General features: G+C 36.0%; 1 protein-coding gene across 2 annotated transcripts; it reads right to left on the bottom strand.

The window, feature by feature from the left end:
- Window positions 1-81: 81 nt before the first annotated feature.
- Window positions 82-3,561, bottom strand: LOC106140150 (peptide chain release factor 1-like, mitochondrial). Of its 2 annotated transcripts, none has more exons than XM_060950017.1 (3): window positions 2,473-3,561; window positions 1,779-2,030; window positions 82-1,273 (listed from the first exon to the last, which is right to left on the bottom strand). In XM_060950017.1, exons 1-2 carry the CDS (start codon window positions 3,433-3,435, stop codon window positions 1,797-1,799), a joined length of 1,197 nt encoding a protein of 398 aa, XP_060806000.1. In that variant the 5' UTR covers window positions 3,436-3,561; the 3' UTR covers window positions 82-1,273; window positions 1,779-1,796. The 2 variants fall into 2 exon arrangements, with proteins under 2 accessions (XP_060806000.1, XP_060805995.1); XM_060950012.1 differs by having other exon boundaries at window positions 82-1,275; window positions 1,788-2,030.
- Window positions 3,562-13,268: the final 9,707 nt, after the last annotated feature.

Here is a 13,268-nt window from a genome sequence, read left to right as displayed (position 1 = left end):
AGGCAATGGATTAATTTAATAAAAATATTTTTTTCCTCATAGAGAAATTATAATTTAATATTTTAAATAAATAGTCGTCTATAAAATGTTATAATTATATTTAAAAAATATATTGTAAGGTACGTACAAATTGCGTATAAATATAAAAAAGTAGATTTAGTCACGGGTACTGATAGACATTTAATAAAAACAAATCACTTTTACATATAAAACTGTTTTGTGAAATACAAAGTGTGCATGGAAATTGTTTGAAGTATGACCCTTAAGAATGCAACCTGGGAATACATTCAAAGAAAAGTGATTGTAAAGCAAATTTTATTTATAAGTGCCCATTTTAAAATTTGTACTTAATTTGTACTGACCTCATATTGATATAGGTTAGTTAGGTATAGCTTTTGTAAACATATCTGCTTTTGGATTAAGTGGAGATTAAAATAAAATTCTACAAAGTTACCTTTATTTGTTTATGTCTGTTCATAAATTAATTAACTATTGTTAAATTTACTCCGTCCTAGTATTTTTTAAAGTGGTTTCACTGGGATGGACACTTTATACCAAAGCCCTGTGGCGAGACATTAATTTATACAAGTTATAATAAAGAAAGATTATGTTATATAAATATTGAAATTATGTGAGATTATTAAATGTTTCAGAATTTAGTGTTTCAAAATTATCGTTTATGTAAGTAGATGTGATCTGTTTATTCTTGATTGAAATGTGATTATTTACTTATTTGGTACAAATAAATACTAATTGTATATTTGAAATTGTTTTTAATTAAATAAAATGCTTTCGGATATTTATAATGGCGTGTACTTAAAATTATTTAAATACTAGAGGCCGCCCGCGACTTCGTCCGCATGGAAACCCTATCAATCCCGCGGGAACTCTGGGATAAAAAGTAGCCTATGTGTTATTCTGGGTCTTCAGCTACCTACATACCAAATTTCATGGATTACCATTTACGGTTACGGTTCAGTAGTTTTTGCGTGAAAGAGTAACAAACATCCATACATCCATACAAACTTTCGCCTTTATAATAGTAGTAGGATTTGTTTTGTCTAACAAGAGAGTTGTTGAATGTTTTCTTACATTACGGAAAAAATAAATATATACAAACAGTAAGAAACAAAGCACAATGGTATGACTCTAGGATTACAAGCTGTACAATCTAACACTAACTAAATTAACACTCACAAACTTTGAGTCGAGGATTGCAAGTAGACGGGAAGTAACATCATGTGTACTTGGTACAATCATCAGGACTCCAGACCTGTAAAATATAGAAAATATTAATTCTGTAACTGACTCAATATGTTGATAGATAGATAAACTCTTTAACTCAACATAGGAGTAAAACATACAAAACAGATAGAGATGGTACAAAGGCGGTTTTGACACTGATACAATCTAATCCAGAATCAACCTTTGGGGGGTAGGAAACTGAAAAGAAGATTGACGCTGATGCAGAGCATATTAAATAAATTCTTAAAACATAATACAAAAAGAATTTATACCTAGTGAATGAATGAATTATGAGGATGAAGTATTCTGATTAATTATTTATTAAACACACAAACGGTAGTAGAATTTAGTTGACACATTACAATTCAAGGCTTATTGAATGAAACATTCATATGATTTAAAATAAATGACCCGTCATTAAAAAACAGATAAACAGATAATATATTTGCTGATATCAAGTGGTTGTACTAATAGAGGATTACAGAGCCTTTGAATTACATAGCTCTAAATATAAAGCATAGCTATCTTGTTACCTAATTTACCCTTATTTCTTAATTATTTCCTGCATCTTTCTGGTATTTCTTGATGAATTCGTTGATCTCATCAACCACCAACTGATAGTGCTGTTGTCTGAGAAGGTTCTCTTGGAGTTGTTCCAGCTGCTCTCCCCCCTCCATGAAGGATTTGAGACTATGTAGGGTACCTCCACCCTCTCTGTGTTCTGTTATTCGGTCTTGAGGATAGTTGTAAGTCCTAATTTTCTCGTTACGGTTTCCAGAGCCAACCTGAAATTTGGGAATGTGTTAATAGCAATGTAGTTTCATGTATTTATACGCAGACTGTATTACTTGCAGTTGCATTTAACATTAAACTGCAGTTTTCAGATTCTCTTGCTTGTTCAAATATTCCAGACTATTGTTGTGCCGTGTTGTTTCTGGCACTTAGAATAGAACCACTTCATATATTTTCCATGGATGTCCTTAAAGGCGATTAAGGGATAGGCCAATAAACTTGGGATTTCTCTTGTAAGCGATGGGCTAGCAACCTGTCACTATTTGTATCTCAATTTTTTAATAAAGCTATTTAGCTGTACATGGACTTTCAGTCTTTTTAAGACTGTTTTTGTTGTTTTTCAGTAAGTACAAGTGAACAACACTAGCTTGTAGTTACTAAAAACTAGGAACTGTATTAAATATATTAAAAAAAAATTTCAGCATAGTAAATTACCTGGGCTTTTCTCTCACTATTTATTTTTGAAGATTGCTCTTCTATCTGTTTCTGCAGCAATATTGTTCTCAACTTCTGCATAGCAATTTCTCTGTTTTTAATTTGTGACCTGCCCTCTTGACATTCAACAATGGTACTAGTTGGAACATGAACAATCCGCACGGCACTATCTGTAGTGTTGACGTGCTGCCCACCGGCACCACTTGCTCTTTTAGTTTCTATGGTTATATCCTTTTCAGGAATACTTAGTTCTATATCTGTAGGCTGAGGAAGTACAGCTACTGAGACTGTACTTGTGTGGATTCTACCTCCTTTTTCTGTAGCTGGTATTCTTTGCACACGGTGAACTCCAGCCTCTATTCTCATCAATTGTGGCACACCATAACCTTCTATCAGCATGGATGCTTTCCTAACACCGCCAAGATCAGATTTCTCAATGGAAGCTATGTTGACCTCCCAACCTTTATATCCTGCATATGCCTCATAAAGTTCGAATAGTTCTCTTGCAAATAACATTGCTTCCTGACCGCCCGCACCTGCTGTCACCTCCAATAATACACCTCCTTCACTAAGAACTGGCTCTAATAATATCTGTTGCAATTCTCCATCAATTTCGTTGATACGACTCAAATAAATTTGAGCTTCTTCTTTTATCATTTTCTTCATTTCACTATCTTCGCTTTCGCGTTTGTTGAGTTCTTTCAGTGACTCTATACTGTCATATAATGCGATTCTTTGCTCCAGAACATTAACTATGGGTTTGATATCGAATAAACGTTTAGATTCTTCTGGCGTCCGTCGGGACTTTGTGTGAAGGTCTTCATGCTGCAGCATCAGATGTTTAAGGTAGCTCTGGACAGCTGGATCTGATAAATTAATAGTATTTTGAGAATAACATCTTCGAATTATTGATGGAATATTCCGAATATTGTTGATGGTATAAAATGGTCTGAGAAATGACATTTTCGATACAATGTACTCTGTGATCAACAATCAATAGCCACAGTTAAATAATATTTTTATGAATTGAAACAAAACTCAAGATCAAAATAAAACTAGGGTTATGTTTACATTCATGTCAGTCGTAAGACAGCATACTACTGACACTGACATTTGAGTAAAGTATTTTATTTTTATTTTCAAGGCAATAGTTACAGGAACATAGATTCTCAGAATAAAGGTTATCAAAGATATGTAAGGATACATAACAAAGATACATCCTTAGAATAGTTCTTAAATAGAATACTTTTGAATATTATTAAATACATTACTTATAAAACATAATACAAGTTTAAGCTATTCGACAATAGATGGCGCCACGTGTCCTAATCATAATATTCGTGTTTTTCTGTTACTGTTAAATTAATTAAAAATTCTTTGGGTTATGGAATGGATGGATGTATTGGAATATAGTGTTAAAAAATATACTTAAAATAAATTTATATCTCAATTTCATCATCAAGGCACACAGTGACTATCAGTATTTTCTAGACTGTCGGGTCTGTCTACCTCGCAAGAGATATTGACGTGATTATATGTATGTATGTACTTATGTATGGGTTAGAGATACCTAGGCGGGCCTTTACTTTGGATTTATTTCATGGCATACATAATAAACAGCTATATAAGTAGTACATACCTACGTTAGATAATTATGTCGTTTTAACTTTATCCCTAGATTTTCAAACTACCTAAGCAATATTCATTAAATTCTAGCTGTTGGCTGAATAAACGAGAAGAAACTACTTGGTTAAATATACGTAAGTACCTAAAACTGTTTATGGTAAGTACGTTCCTAGGTAGATACATAAGTACGTTAAAAAGAATTTATTTTAAAATATGTAAAGTTGAAACCGGACCCTTTGAAAATCTAGGCATCACATTAGCTCAACCGCAACAACTGTGCGTCTAAATTGAATCCCCTTCCGTGCCAATTGTTGCAGTTAGCGAAACGGCATTCCAAACATTTTCTTTAGAAGCGCGATTACCACATTGACCACAACTGTGGGCCTATTGATAGAATTATTAGGGTAGGTACCTTTGAGCGTTTCCTCTCGAGACCGCAAGGACGTCACTTTTATGCCACATTCTAGAGTATGGAGTTATTAGTGCTAATGACGGACGAATGGACGGACAGACGGACAGCCTATTGTGTCGCCGCGTGCCGCCTGCCACTAGACCACAGCGTTTCCTTTGCCATTTTGAAGTTAGACGAGTGCCGCAAAGAAAGGCAAGGAGCGATCAAGATCTTTGCACTAATGGGAGCACTCTTGATATTTCGCTTTTTGTTATGATGAGAAACGGGACAGCTATAGTTTTCGCGCCATAAAAATGGCGTCGCGCTTGCCATGCTACGGGAGCTGAGATCCACATGTCACAGTCATAGACTGGTCATCAAATTAACTTATAATTCAGTAGGTACATACCTATATGATTTTGAGTTTGAAACTTCTATTATAAATAGATACCTATTCAAAATAACTGTAGGTAGTTTTTATTAGATTAGGTATACCTACAGACTTATAAAAAAATTACAAAAAGTATATCACAGTTTTTTGCCGCTTGTTTGCCGCCAAGAAAATAAACAAATACAACAGAAAAGCTGTCAAAACGATTTGTCGCCCATTTCTGTCACTTAGGCCACGAGAATCCAAAACACAAGTTTTGACGCATTTCTTCCATTGACCGCAACCCTATTGTCCTATTTTGCCATTAATTAGCCATGAACTTGAAAATATTATGTCAGAGTTTTACGGTCTAATGCACCTTGCGAAAAACATGAAACATAATAAATGAAGTAATTCTTTTTAAACAAAGTTGGTCCTCTTTTACGAGTGAGTGTCATTATAAACTGTAATTGCACTGCGCATGCAGTGTACACTGTGGTGTATTATTATATATTACATACATACATACATATGGTCACGTCTATATCCCTTGCGGGGTAGACAGGGCCAATAGTCATGAAAAAACCGATAGGCCACGTTCACCTGTTTGGCCTAATTATAGAATTGAGATACAGATATTGACAAGTTGCTAGCCCGTAAAAGAAGAATCCCAAGTTTATAAGTCTATCCCATAGTGGCCTTTTACGACATCAATGGGAACGAGATGGCACTCCACTCTTTTTTATTGGTGATGGGAACCACACGGCATTAATTATTGTTCCCGCAGAAATTCCAAGAAATATTCCTCCCTTAGCACGCCCCTAGACTATATTATGGAACCTACATGCCAAATTTTAAATCGCGGCTTGGGTTGCGAGTTGATATTTTAGTCAATCAGCGACCTCTTTATATATTATTTTAATTATTAAGTACTAAGTACAATGTCCAGTCTTTCATGCTATTAGCTATCAACATTGAATTAAAATAGGTAGCAGTTAAAATATACCTAAGTAGGTACTTATATGTGTAAGTGCATCAATTATTTTGAACAGGTAGGTACAAAGTTAACTCTACAATTTTAATTTTTCGGCATTAACATAAAAATTAAATATTTTAAATAAGTGTGGCTTAAGAGTTTGATCACCTAAAATATTAAATTTGGACTACACCAAGGATATCTAGCTACAGAACCTTCAACATTAGGTACTTCGTACTAGCTGTTACTCGTGACCGTCTTTATCTCTATAAATTTTAACATTTATGTTATTTCAATGTATAAGTATTTATAACTGTAAAGTGAACTAAATACAAATTACAAACTGCAGATGTTGAAATAATAATGTCTTGTTATTATCTGATTTTCATTAAATAAGAAATTATGAGATAAGTTTAAAATCCCAATTTTATATCTTCATTATTTTATGTTCTAATACAATGCAATACAATGACAGGCTACTACAGATTCTACGCTTCATGGCGTCAACTCATTCATTACACTAATGAATAAACGAACACGCGAACCGAGTCATTCTCAATTAAATGTTGGTAAGGTGTGGGCTATCGACGACCGGCCATGTCGTCTGTAATTAAAACAATGTGACCATAAAGTAACAGTCATAGAGTTCAGTTGTTATAGAGCGTTTCAACCTTTTATGTTCATTGAGTAGATACCGTAGCATCTTTACTTAATTATAAATTAATCAGGGTTCAACCAGAATTTACTGGGTTTTAGTTTTTTTTAGTAAATTCTGCATTTCCTCTACCTCTTCCTCCTGGCTTTTAGTCCCGGTTGCATCCTCACCACCCTAGAGAGCAGCCCGGGTCATGCATTTAACCATAGATCCTGGATTGGGTGAGTCAGGTTTTTACATAAAGCGACTCCTATCTGACTTCCGAAACCTTTGCAGGTAGACCAAATCCATATTGGATCATGATTGTACAGTACAGATCCAGCTTCCTGAATGTGCAGGTTACCTCACGATGTTTTCCCTCACCGCAAAAGCATCGGTTAACATTCCAACCAATGTAGGTACCTACAGTACATAATTCTCGGAATTACTCATTGGTACACGGCTGAAGCGGGATTCGAACCTGTTTCTTTTCTGCCTATCTTACCTTACCGATGTGACCATCGACGCTCAATGCATTCTGCATTGCCACGATGTAGACAGGGTTCGGCAACTCTTATCAATAATTTGAGTATAAATTTAACGTACTTTTAAACTGACTTTTCATATGAACGTCCCCGATTTCATAAAAGTACGTGAACGTTGCAGTCAGTCTATTCAAGACTGTTGGCTGTGCATATTTTACCCCGCAAGGGATATAGACGTGATTATGTGTAAGTATGTAGTATGTTTCATTTGTATTTGTTTTCAGTTATCAAGCCCAATGCAATGCACACTATGAAACTGCTGGGAACTCATATACCATAATGTACTTAATTTGCGTAACTTTACGATTGATGCATGACTACTTACTCAAAACTTGGATTAGTACTTCCGTCCGTTCATTCATAATCTGTGCATTGTGCATCTTTAATTGCCTGATTCATTACAAATCAAGGTGATGCAAGTTGCAACTTCTAGTTAAGTAGGTACTAGCTTCACTAATTACTTAGTGCCTTCTTGGGTATCTTTGTCGTACTTAGGTATATCCGTCTTAATTTCTACATAGTAATGCGTTACGAAAATAAAAGTACTTACTTGCTTTTAATTTTGAAGATTTGAATAAAGGGTATAATGAACATACCTACATATAGTCACGTCGAGTTACACTTTGAAATTTATAGGTATATATTAGTGTAATAGGTATCTATTTCTTTAAAGATTTGTAATATTAGCATGACCCATTACTAATTATAAAATTTGTACCGAATCTACAGTGCAATCACGAATGTCAAATATTTCAAATGTAGTGGTCAAGCTAAGAGTGAAATGAAAAGTTGGTTCACTTTATTACCCAAGGGTTGGAGCCATTTACCCGACTGGAGCACTCCCGGCTACCCGCAAATATTGGTTCAATAATACCTATCCTATATACTTACACAAGGAAACTATTAGAACTTTTTAACTTATTTGTAGCAGTTGTGTTATTAATAATGATACTGCAATGACTTAATTTGTATGAAGACATGATTACTATTTAAGTATAAATAATACAGATTAAACTCGCACGTATCGTACTGGTAGGCATGCTCTTTTCGTATAAGTATTTTATCTTAATAAGTACACTCGCCATTGTGATTCACACAGTAAAAACCTATTTCGCATTCGGGTTATGATAGCAAGAAAGGCCGAGCGATACCTACGTCGGGTCAGGTTCGGTTAGGACAAAAAATACTTTTTTTTCTTATTCCTAACCTAACCCACGAACGGGTTTCAGGATGTTTTAGCTAGTAATAATTCAAAATTATAGACTTTAAATTCAAAAGTAAAAACTTGTTTATTTTTAATAATAGCATGTAAGTTTTATGGCATATAAAAGAGGTATTAAACGCGCACATAAAGTAGCACATTTAATATGTGTACTTATATCGCGGACGTTTCGAAACAATATAATTAACCGTATCTGTATTATTAATAAACTGTATCTATTATTTACCCATACATCGGTGTGGGCACTAGAAGTAAGTTCATTTATAAGAAGACCACTTTTTCCCAAGTTCTATGTTTGGGAGTGACGGCAATGCAGTACCGCCGCGCGCCGGGCGGGCGGCAAACGAGGGCGCGTCTACTACGCACACATTAGTCTTGGGCCATTTCCCTGCGAAGTGCTCAGTTTGCCTGTCCGCCGGCAGACCCACTTAGTGCCTCTTAAATAAATATCGCACGTTTGAGCAATATAACCGCTAACAACACTCCACACTTTACTTTGCCGCTGTAGGGAATTTATTGGTGCTATAAATCTGTTCAATTTACGTAGCACTCGATCCGCTCGCGTATTTGATGTGCCGTTATTTTGCACCAAGTTCTGAGAATGTATAACTTCTCACTTCACAAAGGAGTAATATAAGTTCAACATACATACACACGAATCAAGGAGTTTGCTTGAAAAGATTGATGAAGCAAAAAGTATGCAGTGAACGTGGCAAGTGAAAAGAAGTATCTAATCTTTGCAAATGACTTCTGGCCACATATTTTGATAATAGTTTATCCGCATTAGGTTTTGTCAAAACTAGATGTTATTTAATTAAAACATTTATCGCAGCTATTTTGCTCGTCTCCTACTGCATTCACGAGATGAGTTGGAGTGTCCAATACTTTTCTACTCCACTGAAAACGAATAACATTGTTAATTGTAGTTACCATTTGTTTATAATATTTGCTTATTTTATTTCTTTTATACTAAACGTTAGTTTACTTGAATAATTATCTACTTACTTATATCAGCTTAATCAAAAAAATCTGTTCTGATTTCTGTGAGCATCAATAACTTTAATCCGTGCTAGTCAAGAAAATCAGAATGATAATAAATAGATCCTTTACTTTTTAATCTTTACATGTAAAGTAAAGTTCTCGCGTGTCCGATAACATGTTGGGATAGCAGAGCCAGTAATGGCCCATTAGTCGACTCAAACAAACAGACAGATTGTTTTCTGTCGTGACTAGTGACTGACTTACAGCGAAACTGACTAAAAATTACGACGATTATGTAAAGTCCGTTTAGGCATTCTGTAAAGAAGAATATAATTTGTAGTCTGATGAGTATAAAATAAGAATTATTTATAATTCGGACTGCACGATTTTATACATCTGAGTTGTTAAATTAAGTTTTCTAAGCTAAAAACCACTTAGAGCCACTTCTCATATCTTATATATAGAAGCCTAAAAGAACAAAAGATTTTTAACACGATCTTTAAAAAGTTTTCAAAATGTGCCATAGAATTTGAATTACCAAGTGTAAAAAAAAGTTAACTCTTACAAATTCGGGCTGAGATGTATACTTACTTTTAAAACTTTTCAAATAAATACTTGTCTCGGAAAATTTATTAAGGCAATTAGTCGTCAAAATGCATAAACAACTTTTATTATTAAACGCAACATTTTTCACACGTCCAATAATAATCAAAAGCAAAATGAAAAAGAAAGCTACAATACTCGATTTTAAATTCATCAATCTTATCCTTATATTGAAGGAAGGCTCACATTACAAATGTATACAAGTATGTATCACAAAATTTGTCTTCCCTCAGCGGGAAGCAATATCATTTATTTATGGTTTACCAAAACATTTACCCTATTATTGTCATGTTGTTACGGCTGTATTAAAATGATATAAAATTTATGACGCTTGCAGATTTTTTGTCAAGCTATATGGTAGTATGTGTGATGGGGATAAGGTTGACATTAAAGTATGCGTAAGAATTCGGGGCTGGATGACAAATTTGGAATGGGGACGTCCCCTATCATTATGGAGTTACAACAAAATAAGCAGAATGCAGATGAATATCCATACATACATACATACATTTTATTCTAATTTAATAAGGCATAGACATTAAGTTGACTATTCACTACATAGTATAAAACAAAGTCGCTATTTTAGTCTGTTTGTCTGTATGCTTAAATCTTTAAAATTACGCAACGGATTTTGATGCGGTTTTTTGTAACAGGTAGAGTGATTCTAGAGGAAGGTTTTTATGTATAATTTTTTCCAAATTTTGCACCCGTGCGAAGCCGGGGCGGGTCGCTAGTATTATACTATGGTGAAAATGAAGGTGACTCAATAACTGTTCAGAATTTTTGTAAAATTTAATACAAAACCTCCTTACATGTCACTGGCCAGATAGAGAAATTGAATATGTTATGATTCATAATGGAACTTAATGAAAATAATTCAAAATTGTATTACGACGCAATAATTCACGAGTGCATGTTTATATTTAATATTAAATAAGAACAAATTTAATATCAAGTGTGGTTCCCGGCACCATTACAAAAGAATAGGACCACTCCATCTCTTTCCCACGGATGTCGTAAGAGCCGACTAAGGGATAGACTTGGGATTCCTCTTTAATGTAAATCCCTGCCAATCTAAGGTCTGCCGCGCCGATGGATGCATGGCTAGGGGCGAGCCTAGTCTCGAGCGTGCCACTTCCGCCATGGGGTTGGGCGACCCCCAGGTAATGGCTAGCCTTACCCTGGCATGCGGGGCTCTGCTGGGGCGGACAAAATTTTTCCCTAGCGTCTCGTGGGAATCGCATGGATGCAAATTTTTTGAAAGAGCACCTAGATGGCGGCGATGGTGTCCGCACCCCATCACGTCTCGTTCCCGGCGGGAGCGGTATGCGGTCTGCTGAAAGCCGCTTTGCGACGATGAATGTAAGAGGAGGAATGAAGGATAAGATTGAGGAAGTATGCCAGATGATGGATGAAAGACGTTTGGATGTGTTGTGCGTGAATGAAACGAAGCGGAAAGGATGCGACGCGACGCAGCACGGCCCTTACACGGCGTATTGGTCTGGAATTTCCAGTACCAGCCGAGGCTGTCAAGGGGTCGGTCTAATTCTTTCTGCACGAATGGCTGAGTGCGTGAATGAGTATGAGTGTGTCAGCCCTCGTCTTCTATGGATTAGGCTGAAAGTTGGAATCACTCGGATCTTCGTTCTAGGTGTTTATGCACCTTGGGATGTGGGTTCGAGGGGTACAACATCAGCAAAAAGCGAAAACGAGGAGTTCTGGAATAGTGTAAGAGAAGTATTGAAAGTTACCAAGCCAAATGAGAAGATTATTATGTTAGGTGATTTTAATGGATGGGTGGGTGTAAAGCGTGATGGATATGAAAAGGTGCTTGGTGCGTTTGGTGACGAAAAGGTGAATGATAATGGAAGAAGTGTATTAGAAATTTGTCTAGAGTGGGATCTTTTTGTGTCGAACTCAATGTTTCAACATAAAGAGATCCACACCTACACAAGAGTGGAAGGTATTTTAAAAAGTATGATAGACTTTGTGATTGTAGATGAAAGATTGAAGAACAAAGTGCTGGATACCCGTGCATATCGCGGTGCTGGCATTGACTCGGACCATTTACTGGTGATATCCCGGATAAGGGGTATCTTCAATCGCTGGCGGCACAGGGTAAGGGAGCAAACCAGCGCTTTGGAAAGAGTAAAAGTAGAAAATTTGCAAGATATGGATGTAGGTAAGAAGTATATTAATAGACTGAAGGATGAATTTGAAGATTTAGAGGAAATTAGCGATATTGAAGATGGATGGAAGGAATTTAAAGAAAGAATTGTGAAAGTAGCTGTTGAAGTGTGTGGTGTAAGTAGAAGAAGGAAAGGAAAAAATCACAAAAATGCGTGGATGAGTAAAGATGTGCAAGAACTTGTGCGATTAAAGAAGAAAGCATGGCTGGATTTGTTAGCAGCAAAAGCTAACTTAAGAATGCAAGAGGTTATAGATGAAGATGTGAATGAAGCACGTAAGGAATATAAGAAAATGAAAGATTTGGTTAAGAAAGCTGTGATTAGAAAGAAAGAAGAGTATAAAGAGGATTTTGATAAAAGGCTATCAGAAGACTTTCAGTCAAATCTGAAAATATTCTGGAAATCCGTAAGGTCAGCCCGAGGAAATACTATAACCAGAGAGCTGACTAGGATCAGATGCCAGGATGGTAGCGTTGTGAAAGGAGAAGAATGTGTACTAAAGATATGGAAGGACTATTTTGAAAGTTTATTTGAAAAAAAGGAAGGAAATAAGAAAGATTTCTGCTATAGCGAAGAAAAAGAGAATGAGATGGAAGGCGAAATTGAAATGTTCGAAATTGTGGAAGCACTTAAGAGTATGAAAGCGGGAAAGGCTGCTGGGTGTGATAGAGTGTCGGTCGAGATGCTTAAAGCAGGAAAAGGCGTAGTAGCTAGTCAGTTGTACTGCCTTTTCAATTTGTGTTGGAGAAGCGGCCGAGTACCAAAAGATTGGTGTAAGGCTGTTATCGTGCCACTTTACAAAGGAAAAGGGTCACAGCTGGACTGCAAAAATTATCGTGGTATAAGCCTGCTTAGCGTCGTCGGCAAATTGTATGCTAAGGTATTGATTAATAGAGTCAGGAATGAAACTGATGACAAAATATGGGATGCTCAAGCGGGATTTCGAAAGGGAATGGGATGTACTGATCAGGTCTTTTCCTTGCGGTGCATAGCCGAAAAGTTTTTGGCCAAGAGTCAAAAAGTCTATTGCACATTCGTAGATCTGGAAAAGGCCTATGACAGAGTTGAGAGGAATGAATTGTGGTCAGCACTTTCTATGCATGGGGTGAGCAGTCTCTTAATACGAGCACTGAAATCCTTATATGAGGATTCGAGTGCTTGTGTCAGGATAAACGGAGCGCACACTGAGTGGTTTAAGATTGAGAAAGGCGTTAGGCAAGGATGTGTTGCGTCACCGTGGCTGTTCAACCTATTTATGG

The sequence above is a fragment of the Amyelois transitella genome, chromosome 3 (genome assembly GCF_032362555.1).
Source record: "Amyelois transitella isolate CPQ chromosome 3, ilAmyTran1.1, whole genome shotgun sequence".
Lineage (NCBI taxonomy): Eukaryota > Metazoa > Arthropoda > Insecta > Lepidoptera > Pyralidae > Amyelois > Amyelois transitella.
Note: the sequence above shows the minus strand (reverse complement) of the source record. Positions and strands in the feature narration are given on the sequence as shown.